General features: G+C 42.3%; 1 protein-coding gene across 3 annotated transcripts in view; it reads right to left on the minus strand.

Annotated features, from left to right (window-relative positions):
• LOC147696974 (multidrug resistance-associated protein 1-like) overlaps positions 1–15,799 on the minus strand; it is a 547,338-nt gene that overhangs the window by 80,678 nt on the left and 450,861 nt on the right. For all 3 annotated transcript variants that reach the window (XR_015299277.1, XM_086934056.1, XM_086934058.1), the window contains 2 exons: positions 14,544–14,687; positions 10,841–10,999 (listed from right to left, as the gene is read on the minus strand). Coding sequence is in view for 2 of the 3 variants with exons in the window: in XM_086934056.1 (XP_086790182.1) it covers positions 10,841–10,999; positions 14,544–14,687 (303 nt within the window). In the remaining variant the exon portion in view is untranslated. The remainder of the gene's footprint in view (positions 1–10,840; positions 11,000–14,543; positions 14,688–15,799) is intronic.

A 15,799-nucleotide genomic window follows, 5' to 3' on the forward strand; every position in this document is an offset into this window, starting at 1 on the left:
TCTTTTACAAACAACTGTGCTTTTGACCTCGTCCAAGGAGACGTATGATCTGCAAGTCGCAAGGACGTCAGCAGAGATGCATGCATTATTATCAACAAATTGCCCCGTGCATTTCGTAGAAATGTTAAGTCAAATCTTAAACATGTCTGATACCAGTGGCATCGCACATGCATTTAAGACAATTTTTTCGGGACTATTATCACTCTTTGAAGCAGTCCTGAGCATCTTCCCGAATTCCGTGCACTCTTTGTTTGGCGGGCTGCCTCTCATCTTGGGACTTGTAGCAGGAATTTTATTTTTGTTCCTTCTGCTCCGATACGGCAAGTCCAGTCACAAACAATACCCAGGTTACCATGGAACAAACGATCTTGGCAATGCGGTACAGAGATAGGATTACCAAAGTCCTCGGCTTGGCTCGGCTAAGAGATCTGAATACCACATGGTTTCTTTCATTCAGACCAATCTGGCAAGATTGCATCCTACCTGTTCTACGATGCCTGCTCTGCGGAGAAGAATGCGTGTTAGACGTCTGTCTCACACTCCCATCAGCAGTACCCATGGATGTCGATACTTTGCTTGGTTCGGTAACGGCTCATGCAACGTGCTGTCCCCAGCGGCTACCAATTCTGATGACTGCATTCGTTGAGACCTCACAGCAACATGCTGGCAGTGAGGTACAAGATGAAAGCGGCACACAGGTACAACATTCCATGACCATTGCTGATCTAGACAACGATGACGGCAATGCATCTCACATATGCACTATTTCTACTTTTTCTAACATGGTCCAACTTTCACCTACTGTTGTAGACAAATTCTTTGCCAGCCTATCTGAGTTAATGTTCTCTCCTAACAATGAGAATAACTTTTGAAAACACGAGCACACAGCGTTCCCTGAACTTTGAATACGGCCTTCAGTTTTGATAAACAGAACATCTAAAACTATTTTTTCCTGGAACAAAATTATTTTTTCTCTCATTCCCAAAATATTTAAATTTTTTTGGGCACAGAGTAATCTGCTTAAAGTAGAACTATTCTTAGAGTACAAGATTTCTATTTTTAAGGAAGAATCTAGAGACAATATTTGAACTCAACCTCTAGCACATGTACAGTCTTGTATAAATATGTGATGAAATGGTCTCGACCTTCTCTTCTGTATTAAGAGCCATTTCATGAATGTAAACTTTTCGTGATTCATTCAGTCAGCATTTCAAATGTAAACTATATGCATTGTTTGAATGAGACCACTGCTTATAAAACGTACAGTACAATACTCATTTTTCGCTTACAAACCATTTCAAATGCATTTTATGTATTTTTGGGTGAGAGGCTGAGAGGCTCCTTGAAGCCCGTCGCCTAGCGGGCTAGCGCTGCACTCCAAGGATGAAGACCAGCCACGCTGTACTGCAAGCCTGCATGGCTCTTGCCCCCTACTACATCTACACACCGCTGCCGGATACCATCTGCTAACCTTGGAAGCTCATGCTGCTGGACGCCACTTTCAGGAGGGCACTGGATCTGGTAAGACTACTCTGTGTGGGGAGGTGGAGGGGGGACCTGACATCTGACACAGCCTACATCATGCACCATAGAAAGCCACCAGGCAGCCAGTGCCATGGAAAGCCTTAGCTAGCCAGATGTCCAAAGCAAACACTGGCCACATATGTGTGATCAGAATTTCTATAATACGTAGCAAGAGTTATAAAGTCACAAGACCCTTCCTCCCCCCTTCCCCCACAAACTCCACGGCAACATGGATACAGCCTAAACCCAAAGAAATGCACATTAGCACTCACGTGTAAGCATAGCATTCGGGCTGGTGACATTACGCTAGTTCCTAACCGGCTGTGCAAAACACAACTCCAAAGAACTGAGGGAAGTAAACACACTATTACCTAGACAAAGATGTGAATGAAAGCACCATCGCCGCATTTGTAAAACATGACCTCCCGAGGTGAACAAGCCATAAATCCACGCAAAACGTGTCCTGTACACATATGATAAACACTCTTAAAATGAAAACTGAAGTTTCTCTAGGTATTGTTTCAAATGAGCACAGAAGATTATATCACTACATTGATTGACTTTTTAAACTGAACTTTCTAATAAATCTAAACTTTTTAAACATGAATTTAAGAACGTTTATTTGGACCCCCCCCTCCCTTCCACACACACACACACACACACACACACACACACACGCCCTGCAATGTTTCCATGAGTGAACCAAGCGCCATGATTCAGGTCAGTTCTGAAATATATATGGCCATTGTTCCTATTATACCGGGGTCAAATATGCATTGTGTGAAGCATTATCTGAATGGGGGGTTCGTATGGTGCATATTCTGGCCCAACTTACTTAAAGGTGCTTTTAATTGGACAGTCATGGTAATGAGCTACAGTGAATTAAACCGTTTAGCATAAGATCACCTGTTTGTACAGGGAGAAGCCCGGATTTGAGCAAAGGTTTCCTGTTAACACATTGTATTATGTTAATATAATTTGTAAATCGCCTGAATCACCCCATTGTGCAATTTGGTCATTGTATTTACAATCCTTTCTTTCTAGTTTAAGGCGGAAACATACGTTATATTAAATTATTTGCTGATCTATGTTTGTTATGGGACTCTCGACGCTGGGGGGGTGTCTTCCTAGGTGATTGATTGATTACAAAGAAGGGCTAAATCAGAAAAGAGAACGACTAGGAGAGGAGATAAGGCCTAACAACCAGAGTTGCCAACTTTAAAACTGGAGAATTAGGTTTCGAGTCCCGGCGTCAGCTCCACACATCCGGTGATTCCGGGAAATTTGGGTAATCTTCTAAAAAAATAAATCTGACCCTGTGTAATATAACTTTCATGTCCTTTGACAGTGCGCGCTATACAAAGCAGCAATAAAATAGTAGTTGTAACCCATGAGCAAAGTGCATGGAAAGCGCATCTAAGTTTCTGTCCATTATACAAGGTGACGTGTAAGGACAAGACACTCTGTTGGACCCACTGACATCCCCCGGGCCCCGAACTACCCATAAAAATGTCCCAGCCGGTGTCACATCCCAAATGAAGAAAATTGAACAGATTAGCAAAACTTTGCGGATTGGCAAACCTAAGAGATCTCAGAGAGTTTGTTTTATGCTCACACCATCAGTGGGACATCTATGAATTGTAAACATTGGCTTCTATTTGCATTTATGTAGCGCTTACTACCCCCGAGGAGGCTTTGAAACCCCTAGGTGTTCACTGACATTTTCAACATTTAAACCCAACTGTCAATGAAAAAATGTTTAAGAAAAAGAGCACTGGATTATATATTTTTTATTGTTCCTTTTAAGATATAACTTCCAGCTGTCTTCATATGACCCGTTTTGTCTTTTAAAAACTTATTTAGTTGAATGAGCAGAGGGACGGAGCTCGGCTGAAGCAGATTTCCAAGGTAAGAGGGTACGGGGTGGCCAGTGGGAGGAAAGGGGTGCAAGTGTGGCAAGAGTGACCCACTTCTTCAAGGTACTGGAAGTTGCCTTTCAAACTATCTGGAGCTCGGCATCCTCGAACAAAAGCAGGAGAGAGAGTGTTCAATCTCCTTGCAATAAAACTGGGGCTCCTTTAAAAACAAGCATTGGAAATGTAATAGGTCTCACCTTTGATTAAGTTAAAGCCATTTGCTTTGCTATATAATACCATTAGCAAAGCAAGGGGCTTTAACTTAATAAAAGGCCAGACATAACTGAACAATTTATTTATTTATTTAGAAGTTTTATATAGCGCTGACCAGACCTGAGGGTATCGGAGCGCTTTACAACAGAAATTAAGCTGAAATCACATAAAACAGGAATAGTCCCACATAAATAATCCCAATTGAGAGAGTCACTGTCATCATTAGGGTAAATTGAACAGTGACCACACTGTCAACATTATTGTTAGCAAAGTTATTGTTGTAAAAATTGAATAATACAATGTTAAAACATTTGTCCCTTTTTAGCATTATACCCTGCATGTTAGTAGAATTCATAGCAAACAATTAACTTGCCATTTAAGTGACATTGGAATCCAAGTCAAACGACTACCTTCAGCTGTTCCTGAAACAGAGGGAAGGGCAGGTGTAAAAAACGGTGGCATAACAATGTAAATAAATATTCCATCCTTTATTTAATGATATTACTTGTGAGTGCGAGAAGTGTGGCTCAGGGGTTAGAGGCGGCAGACCCGGAAGCTGAGATAGGCCCTGGACCAGGGTTCAATTCCCCGCCTCGGCGGGTCTTGGGCTAAAAAATTGCACGGACTCGATAATTCTCGCTCCGGTGCCTTCTCGACTCACGGGTTCACACTCTGCGACTCTGGGCAATAGCTTGCTTACTCTCCACAACGGCCCCTCGCGGCGGGTTGCCTGGCTTTCACCTTGTGGATACCCTGCCGGGGTTATCTCACAGGGGAATACCAGGACGGGTTCCCTAAGCAAGCGCTTAGATACCGACCTCGGTCAGTGATTTGCGCTATATAAATACATGTACATTTACATTTACATTTACATAACACAGTGTCTAAAGCCTGCACTGGTTTTCATGATGCATGCCAGCAGTAGTCACCTGGCTATCTCAGACCTTTTTTAAATTTAATGGCAATAATATTGAAATTTTGTTCAGCTTGAAGTGTTCTCCATCAGTAAGCATCCGTACTAATGTTTGGCCTTCGTACCTAGGACTCCTACTGGAGTGGAATGGAATCTAGGTTTTCATTTTGATAGTAAATTGACTTTGTAGAGTCAGGTAAATCATTTATCCTCCACTTGCTTCTTTTTTACAAGTTCTACAGAAAATTCTTTCTTTCCCTTTTCTACACAGCTGCTTGTCAGTAAACTGACAATCTTCAATCACTTTGATTGTAGCAATTCTTAGTTTCTTGGATCGAGAGCTGGACTGCTAAAGAAGTTGCATCAACTCCAGATAATTGCCACTAAGTTGGCCCTACAATGGACGATCCTTCCTCTACCCCTGCTGCTCGTAAAACACTCCTTTGGCTACCTAATGTAACAGGGTTTTTATTGGAGATGGTCCCCTTTATCTTCAGCAAAAGTTTAGTCGTCACATATTGGCGTGTAGATTTCACTCTCCTGATGCATAACCAAATACAACTGAATGAGACAAGGTGGCACGTAATTTTCTCTTAATGCAGCACTTCTTTGGAACTCTTTACGCCCTCCTTGTGCAAGATACTTAACTTATTTCATTTTAGGAAGGCCTTAAAGACCTGGCTTCATTTTCAATTTCATACGCCGACGACACCCAATTGGTATTTCCGTATTCAGTGGTGTCGGAGGAGTCCTTCTCGAGTTTCAAGGGCTGTCTCCAAGATGTGGCCTGTTGGATGAATACGTATAAATTAAAGCTCAATGCTAATAAAACGGAAGTGATCTTTTTTGGGAAAGGCCTCCCTCCACCCTCAGAGTTATGGTGGCCAGCGGAAATGGGACAAGCCCCCTCACCCAGCCTAACCGCAAAAAATCTGGGAGTGCGGTGGGATGACAGCTGTCCGTTACCTCGCACATCCAACAAGTAGTCGGCTGCTGCTTGAGTAAGCTGAGTAATCTCCGCAAGATTCTGAGACTTCTACCAGAGAGTTGCCGAAAAACAGTAATCCATGCCACAGTGACATCTAGGCTGGATTACGCCAATGGCCTCTATCTGGGCTTACCAAAATACCTAATTCAAAAACTTCAGCTGGTCCAAACTGCGGCTGCGAGACTGTTAATGAGGATTCCTTTTAAGCACTCAGTCTATCCGTATCTTCGATCAATTCACTGGCTACCAGTTGCCAGCAGAATCAAATTCAAGGCACTTATGTTGGCCTTTAGATCTCTGTTTGGCACCTGCCTTAAATACTTGAAAGCTCGGCTCCCGAGATACTCCCAGGCCCGTGCGCTACGCTCCAACTGCCGCGTTCGGCTTGCCGCCCCACGAGTGAAAAGGGCTCGGCTGGGGGGTCGAACTTTTTCTGCAAATGTTGCGACACTGTGGAACACCTTGCCCCCAGCAATTCAGCAAGCCTCCTCTGAAATCTGCTTCAAGCAGTTGCTAAAAACCTGTCTCTTTACCCAACCGCACTAGGCATCTTCACTTCAGTCCTCTTGGTTAACTGTGTTCTTTTCAGCGCCGGGACACCTCCTCGTGAGGTAGCTGTTCGCGCTATATAAAATGCCGTATTATTAATATTATTAATTTGCGCTGTTTGTGTATATTAGCCTTTACGTCAGCAGCAGGATGCCTTAGAGGTAACAATGCTCTCTATACATAATAACATGATATAACATAGCATATTATAACAGATGATTTTCCCTGAGTTACAGTGGAGAGCAAACTTATATTTCCAGGCACCTTCAGTTGAGTAGCATCGTGATGCAAATCTATGGCTTCTCAAACAGCATGTTTATAACTACCCGTGTTAAGGGGGAGCTCCTGCCTCAGATAAGCATCTATGAACAGTAATCCTTGCAATTATCTCAAAATCCTCAGTGGGACATGATATCAGCCAGCTTAAATTTCCAGGAGGACTACTTTGGTGGGCAACCTTAAGTAGTCCTCTCAGACAGGAGACTGGACCTAGAGGCAAATAATGAAGTAGTAGGGGACGAGGCAGTCTTTCTTTATTTGCCAGCAGCTGCCACCATATATCAAATCATACTAAGTAGATGTTTGCAATAATATGAGGATAACACTTACAGGTGCATGTAACAAAGTGCACATGGTATAGAGAGTTACATGCCATATGTGGGCTGCGGTGTGTATTTGCAGTTTCCACATATATGACAAAATGAATATGTCTGCCAGGAGGACCACTGTGCTCTGGCAAGGCTGCAGGTTGGACATACTACAGTAACAAATGGTAGAGAAATGTGCAGCAGCCATTAGGAAAAACCTATTAGATATAATCATAGGTCAGCCACAAAGTGTGCCTTTTTACCTGAGAGGGTAGGGCTCTAATCCATAAGAACAGCACAGACTGTATCGTATTGCTCTCTTACAGTAAAACAGAACTCAAAAGATAATTAATTATGTAGGCTTTGCTGGACATTTTTCTGAACAGGCCTAAATGGGATTAATATCTTGATTTCCTAGCTCTGCTTGGAAAAATGGAAGTATGGTTAAGAGTACGTTCTGCAGAAGGAGGTGAAGGGGGGCACTGCGAGAAAATAGTTAGGATTTGGGATTGCAGAATTTCTTTGACTAGTACACAGATTAAATTTGGCACCTCAATGACCACCATTCCTTGGCCTAAGAACCTTCTATAGAAGAAGAAGGCCTTCAACGAAAGAAAACTACTAGTGGACGAATAGGGCTCACTCAAGGTCTTCTGTAGGAATACAGACACTGGAACTGCCTTTCAAGAGTCAAGTGGTTGGCCTCCTGTTTACCTGCATCAGAGGCACAAAAATCAGAAGGAATGTTGCCTCCATGAGGGCCCAGCTCACAACAGAGAACTAGACCCTCCAGGAGATCTAGTTCCCAGAAGTGTGTCCCACAGAGCAGGGGCCGCAGGACTCACCAGAAGGAACTTTCTCAGTTGGACGAACACGAAAGGTAAAACCTTGGTCAGTTAGCGCATTTGACCTCTACTCCACTGCCGTCAGCCTGAAATTGCACTTCGGTACTAATCCACTGCAAACTGTCATTTTTCAATGGCATTTTACTTTTTCTAGGTGCTTTTGGCTTAAACGTTCAAAATTTCACATACCCTGTTTTAATGATCTTGGCGTGTTTTTGCTCAATATGTTTTTCGCTATTATTCTACATTAGTTTGGAAATTGTATTCTGTTGTTTTTCTTGATTTTAAAGTTGTTGACACTCCTTGAACTTAACATGCACCTCTATGGAATCTGTCTGCTGCTCGTACTATACCAACCAGGGATTGAGCAGAGATTCTCTTGGATCTGTGTTTTAACTTAAACAGATTATGTTTAGCCAGTTGGTAGGAGTCATCCTGAATACTAATAACTTAATTTCGTACAGATACACAGAGTGAACCCTAAATGGATTAGGACTATGAGAGAAAGTCAACGTTTCTGATTCGGTTATAAGGATCATATCTCATATCAGAGAACAAGGTGGGTTGTGGGTCTCCTAGAAAAGATCTGCTCTGTGTTTCAAGTAGATCATATTTTAAAGCATGGATTTTACTACACATAAATGCTATCAGAAATATAATATCAGTCATAATCAGTAATATTCCAGTATAGGAAATGAATTCTACGCATTTATTCCCCCTGGATTCTTCTGTTTCTGACTACCTGGTTTTGAACCTTTACTGAGATTAAGTCTCGTCAACGGTGTTTCACTCACAGTAAATTCTGTGAAATTGACTGAGGGTGCCAACCATTAGTGTCTACCTTTTAAGATAATGCCACTGCTGTGAAACTAGGCTAAGTAGGTCTGTCTAGGTTACACACAAACATGTGAGCACGAACATACGCACACCCCCTGTGACAATACCATCTAGCGCAGCACAGTATCGACGTCCAGGTCGCATGTTGCAGAAAGGACCCTTCAGCGATTGGTGCTGACCTAGTGTAGGCCTTATAATGTGAGTGGGCATTCATAGTGTAGGATTGTAGTGCTTGACTGGAAAAGCTGTGCGCTCACTGCATTGCCTCTGCACAGATGTACTACATTAGACTTTGAAATACCGGTCAGGTATCAATTTTAGGGTAAACATGTACACCAAGTACAAATCTGCCGAGACATTTGTAATAACTGTACCACTTACGAACTTTGAGAATAATTATATTTCCCTTGCTCAGCTATATCTCTATCCAAGCCTTTGTCCCCCCTCACTGGGCCAAGTTAGTTACTCTGCTGACCAACAGGAGGATCAAAGTCTCCGTACACAATAGAGTTAGTTTCTAGTACTTGGCCTAATTCCTGGGTGGGGAGGAAATCTGCATATGCTAATTAACTCTTCACATTGCTCCCAGTCTGGCCAAGCCCAAGCACATGGAAACAAAGGAGGAAGGCCAGACCTCTGGAACCAAACACACGAGTGGCTCACCATTGAAGATTTGGTGGGAATGGATCAGACTACTGTGTCTAATGGGGACAGAGTTGATGTTCCCAGAGAAGGTCTTTTAATAGACCACTTAAAGGTGCCATGTTTAAATGTCTCAGAATACTGTTGAGGCAGGGGTGGAGTGAAGATGTGGCATCCCAGGATTAGACAGAGCCTGCCTAACCTCCAGAACATTCCAAGCTTAACCCCTTCCGCGCTGATGACGAGCTCAGCTCGTCATGAGGCTTACCTGCCGTGCGCTGATGGCGAGCTATTTTGAAAACCGCTGCACACAGCGGGAAAAGCCGCCGCAGCGATGCGGTTAAGGTGCTGCAGTCCTCTTCAGTGACTGTCTTATTGTGGTCTCTGCAGCTCGACGCCCCTATCAGCTCAAGTGAAATGTACACGATCCACCATAAGCTGCCTTCAAAAAATGCTTCTGGCCCAAAGTGGTACATTGAAAACAAAGGATTTGAAAACTACCATTCACAGCACTGCCACACAAGGGGAAAACAGCCTGTCAGCCCAACACTAACATTCATTATAGGCCTGAATTTCAAATTTTTTTTTTTATGAGCCCTTCTCAGTCAGGCAGTCTCCCAGCGCTAATATAATTTGCGTATTTACTCAGGCAACTGACAGAGAGAGGCCCCACCTAGAAATCTGTGGAGTACACAAGACCCTGAAGGGCATGTATTAGGCTTTTCCTTTGGCTTTTCACATCTGCTTACAACGACTGTAAAGCAGGAAGCTCAGGGTATTTATGATGAGGCTGTCACCACCATAATGCTGGGGGGAATATATACCATGTGATTGGTACCAGAGTTTACAATACTCTGGATAAAGCTTTAGGTATTGCTTTGTAACCCCTGAATTTCCTCTTTGATGAATTGGCAAAAAGACTGTCCACATCCCACATTCCTCTGCCCCCTCCCCCACCACACCCAAACAGGTTTTTGAACAATATATTTTAGTCACAAAAAAACTAGGGATTCAAAATGGTGATAAAAGATGAAAGAACCGAATTCCTTGATCCCTACCTTCATTTTAAAATGAAAGGGTCCACTTAGATATCCTTAACCAAGACGACTGGACCTCAAGGAGTGTGCCGCAGAATCCCAATATTTCAACCTCATTGCAGGTTCCTGCCATTTATCTGGGATCAAAGGAACCTAAAATGTTACCGCTCTCCCCTTCAGACTAACCTAATCATCATGATGCTTCACCAAGGTGATGGGAATGTGATTAATAATCTAAATCGACAACACAATATTCATGGACAAGCATCATCAGTCTGTATTCTCTCAGGTGTCTAGGCCCATAGAAACTCTTCATAATTTGAGCTTTCCGATCAACATCTCAAATACTGAACTTTGCCCAAACAAAGTGTTTGAGTTTTTGAGATTCAAGATAGCATCAGAGTCAGTAGCTCTATATTGATTAAACAAGAAGATTCAGACTACCAAGAGGGAATTTGGAAGTTGCTGAATAACAGCAAGATCTCTCAGAGTCAGTTAGCAAGATTGGTAGGTCTACTTTGGTCTTTCATTTAGGTGATTTTTACAGGTCCTCTCCAGTAATACTCCCTTCAATGACTAAAGCTTCCGGCCTCAGTGATGGTGTGTCTTACAGAGAGGCATGATCTTTCTGGTAAGATCCCAATGAAGGGCACACACTTGATTTCCCAGTACTTCTAGAGTTATAAATGATGTCTCCAGTATGAATTAGTCAAATTCCTCACAGTCTGAATAGTACAATACAGATCTATAAAAAAAAGATCAAAAATGCATTCTAGTTTTTAACCTCACCTGGGGAATAATGTTCAGTTTACTGCGGAGATCATGCAGTCCGATTGTTGCTATGTCAATTCCATCAATAACAATTGTGCCTCCTGTTCGCTCGACAATTCTGAATAGGCCGTTTGTGAGTGTTGATTTCCCAGCTCCAGTTCTTCCTACAATGCCCACCTACAATATTGAAATCAATATGTAACATTTTTTAATTCATAGAACTTTTAAAATCATCCGCCTAAAAGCCCACATTCCTAAAAGATTCTTTATCAGTTTACTTCCAGCATTGTTACAAAATATAATAATTATTACTAATAGGTAATATGTACTGAATTGATTCTATATTTCACCATACCCGTGATACTTTTATTCATCAGTTGTTGTGCTGACATACGGCCTTGAGCCCATTTCATAACGTTATAGTCTACCTTTGCAAGTTATGGTAGTAGATATAGCTATACTAAAGTTAGTGGGGGCTTTGGTGATATTCCAGTTGAATCTATAGACATCTTATGCAATTTTTCCTTAGGACTTTCAGCATAAAAAACAGGTTATATAAGCATGCCTTAGGGATTATACTGGGGAGAATTTGAACACATTTTGGAAAGATGTCAATAACACAAAAGGAAATCTTTAAATAGTCTTACCACTGGCAATTACTCTAGGTAGCATCACAATCCACCGCTTTTCGCCCAGTGTGATCCTCTAGAAAAGTCTTGCCTTATGCAAATCAATGCTGACCCTGTGTCCTATGGGGACATGACTGATTTGCATATCATTGGGTCTAATTTGAGATGGCTTGGTGGGCAAAGGAACAACGGGTTAGAATGCTACCCTGAACAATTGCCAGTGGCTTCTGTGTTTGATGTAAACCCCTAATAGGTCTTTGATATGCCCAGACATGATATGCCCAGACATGGGTCCCTTGGTCACTCTTCCACTGAAACTAAACTACACCCAACTGAAGAGGGCGAATCATGCTGGACTTGGTCTAGGGATGCTTGTGTTCTGGATCAGAGAGGGCCAGGCTTGGCATGTAGGGCTGGACTGTTCCTACCAGAGCAGCACCAAGCCTGGTTTGCACATGGCTTTGTCTATTCTGAGGTGATATGGGTGGGCAAAAGAACAACTGACTGGACTGCTACCCCGAGCGATTGCCAGTGGTTTGAATTAGTGCAAGCATTCCTCCTGTCACCTTTTGTGTGTCTGATTTGAGACAGATTTCCCTGTAGGCTTTATATGGAGTGCAGAAGATTTCGTTTTGGGCTCTTTGTGCTAGGAACCAATGGAGGATTTTCAGCTCTAACTTTTTCGAGATTCAGGAAGAGTCTTGAAGTTTTTTTTTAGATTATTCAAAATACATGTTTTGGTATGTAACGTTACCATTACCCAGTTTAGACCAAATGAAGGTCACACGTCTGAGCATCAAAAGCTAGAAATGAAAACTCGTACTATGAGGATGTAGATCTGAGGGCCAAATACCAGATCTTAATTCACTATTATGCAAAAAGTTTCATTCCGTTTGCATATTTTACCAGGAGGATATGTGTTTTAGATCAATTATGGAGAAGGGCGTTTTTTATTTCACAGAGAAGCAAATATGTCCGGGGCATGCAGCCTTATTCTATAGATATTTACATCCATGCAACACTTATATAGTGATTTTAGTATATGAAGCAGAAATCTGACCGCTGGCATTGATAAACAACATTCTCCTCAGTAAGTAGCATCATGCTGATGCCAGTGAGGAGGCATGAGACCAACAAACCCATGGTGATTTGTTTTGGACATTTTTAAGCCTTTCTTTTAACATTAACATATTTTACATTTTTAAACAGAAAGGGCTTTCAGGTAGATTCATGAAGCATTTTTGCGGGCGCAAACGGTGCGAATTGCCGAATTCGGCCGTTTGCACCCGCAAAAATGGCATTTGATATTCATCATTGGGTCATGTACTCGCAATTTGAGAAATCGCAAAAAATTGTGATTTCTCAAATTGCGATCGCATTTAAGGAATCTCAATTTGAGATTCCTTAAATGCTATTCATGACCCAATATAAAATTGCGAATTCGCTATTTTTTCCCGCTATTTACCGCGAAGTCAGACTTCGTGGTAAATAGCGAAAACTGAGAAAAATGCACTTTTGTGCATTTTTCTCAGTTGTATGTTACACACACACATGTCCTTTGGACATGTGTGTGCGCAACATGAGTCTAATTTACATTGCAGGGGACACCCCTAGCACCCTTGGAATCGCATCCTTATTTGCGATTAGCAAACTGCTAATCGCAAATAAGGAATGTGTAGGAATCGCCTTTTATTTTGCGATTCCTACATGAATCCCGTTTTGCAAGTCTGTAATAGCAATTCCTTATTATTCGCTATTACAGACTCGCAAAACATGCCGATGATGATTCGGGCTGTATATTTTTAATTTAGACACAATCAACAAATTCTAGCAAATATGTTACGTTCGTGTTTAAGCCAAATCACATTTTGAGTATTTCACCGATATTTCACAGCCAATGTACAATTACACTTAAAAATGTCTCAAAATATACTGTGTTTAACTTATATTCTCTTTCGATTGATCAATGTTTAGAGATTAATACGAAGTTAATGGTCGTAAAGACATTTCCATGGGCAAAGGTACTAATACTAAACAGTTTAATGTGAACTATATTAAACAATTGCGACCACAAAGATCATAGCTTGCATGCTTCAAAATGTGGGGCACTTTGTGTACTCTCATATGGGATATTTGAAACTGATAAATTCCTTTAAACACCCATGTAGCCCCACCATCTTGATAATCTCATGTTTAAGTTTGCTAACTGCACAATTTTCAGTTTAAAAAGGGCACGCCCTTAATTTCCAGAGCTCCCTGACAATACCACCACCATAAATTCAATTTGTTTGGATTTCACTTACCACTATGGGATGATATCCCACTTTCTAGAAGTTTGGCAAAGTATCTAAGAAAATAGTTTTTACACTGTCAATATCGAAGGTGCTTCATTTATTCAGGAATACAAAAAATATTTCTGTAGCAGGTTCATTTAGCCTAAGGGCCATGCCCAATGCATGTTTGTATTACATGTTTATAGCTAGCTGTGAATGTCATGCAAAGACATTGACAATAACGGTAGCAGAAGCAGGTAGTGCCAATTGTTCTAGTCCACTCTTATTGCCAAGTACAGTTAACTGTAGGACAAGCTGTTGACCTAGTTAACTGAAGCAAGAAAATTACTTTGCCCTTAACAGTGTCCTTTGAACTTGCCACCTAAAGTTTTTAAGGGACTGATTCAGACTTCTCCTCTGTGTTTTCCATATAGGGATCAGGAGCTAACTCGATTCATAGATAAAAGAAAACAATCAATACTCAATGTTATCTTCTGATTTTAATTCTAGTCTTTTTAACAACAAGTATTTTATTGCCTATCTGGCTGTCGCGCCCTAACTTTCGAGACGAGTTGTTCACACATCTGTTTAGTGGTCCCATGTCAAGTGAAACTTTGAAGCTGACTCTTGCAACAGAGAGCAACATTGCAAGGTCCCAGAAGGAAGAGTGATTCCATAAAAAAACCTCAGATACTCTGAGGGTGTTACATGACAGTGAATAACCTGGCTATGCCATGATCTCCTGGAAGGTAGGGAGACTTGCCTTCAGCAAACAATGTACTCAGTCACATGGCTCATGCACTCTTAAACGTACAATACCTTCTCATTAGAACACAATTCAAAGGTGATGTCTCTTAGAGCAAGATCAAGATCTCTTCTGTAGCGAGTCTGATAATGTGTGAACTGTATAATTCCTTGATCCGGCCATGATTTAGGGGGCCTTCTAGATGTAATCCAGGGAGCCTATGAGAGAGAGAATAATGTCTCTGTTGATGGGAGTTATAATTTAAAAGCATGCAAGATTTTATAAAAACATCTTTCGTTTTTCAACAAAGCATGGCTAAAAAATCATACAAACTGAAACAATATATTAAACACACATCACCCCAACAGGAAATACATTGAAGCAGCTAGATAGCTGTGACCATAGGTTTATAATGAGTGACAGTGTATGAAGGAATTTCTTGCAACAGCATTGCCTGGCTCAGGCACAGCGCTGGCCTGGTTAGAGTCATTCCTGTCGGGCCGCTCGTTTCAGGTCTGGGATGGCAGCTCCCGTTCTGACTCTCTTCCTCTGACAAGTGGGGTTCCCCAGGGTTCCTCACTGAGTCCAACCCTTTTTAATGCCTACATGGCCCCTTTGGAGGATGTAGTTGCCCCCTTCGGCATTAAGATTGTGAGCTACACGGACGACGCGCAACTGGTCGTCTCGCTCTCACATCTAGACCAATGCCCAGATAACCTTCTGCACTGCCTCCAAAAAATCCACCTCTGGATGTGCGATTCCTCACTCAAACTCAGCGGGTCCAAAACAGAAGTTATGCTGATGGGCAAGAAATGGTCAACAATTCCACCATCCGTTTGGCCCGATACCATGGGTGAGGTGCCCACCCCCAGGAAAGAAATTAAGAGTCTGGGGGTCTGGCTTGAACCAGACCTATCCATGAAAACCCAGGCTACCAAAACAGCCGGTACCTGTTTCGGACTTATGCGGTCAGTCCGCAAGATCCTTCCTCTGCTCCCCCCTCCTTCCAGGAAACTCCTGGTTCAAGGACTGGTTCTTGCACGACTGGATTACAGCAATGCTGTCTATTTAGGAGCCCGTGAAGCTACTCTGGGCAAGCTGCAACGAACCCAAAATGCAGCTGCTCAGATGCTGATGGGTCTTTCCTCCAGATCCTCCGCCAGACCGGCACTTAAGGCACCTCACTGGCTGCCAGTGCAAGAGAGGATCGAGTTCAAGGTTATGTGCATCGCGCACAAGCTCCTCAGTGGACAAGGCCCCTCGATCCTGGGAGACATGGTTACCCTGTACAAAGCCTCGAGATCTCTGCGCTCGGACAATGAACGACTGG

This window comes from Lissotriton vulgaris, chromosome 8, assembly GCF_964263255.1.
Source record: "Lissotriton vulgaris chromosome 8, aLisVul1.2, whole genome shotgun sequence".
NCBI classification, from domain to species: Eukaryota; Metazoa; Chordata; class Amphibia; order Caudata; family Salamandridae; genus Lissotriton; species Lissotriton vulgaris.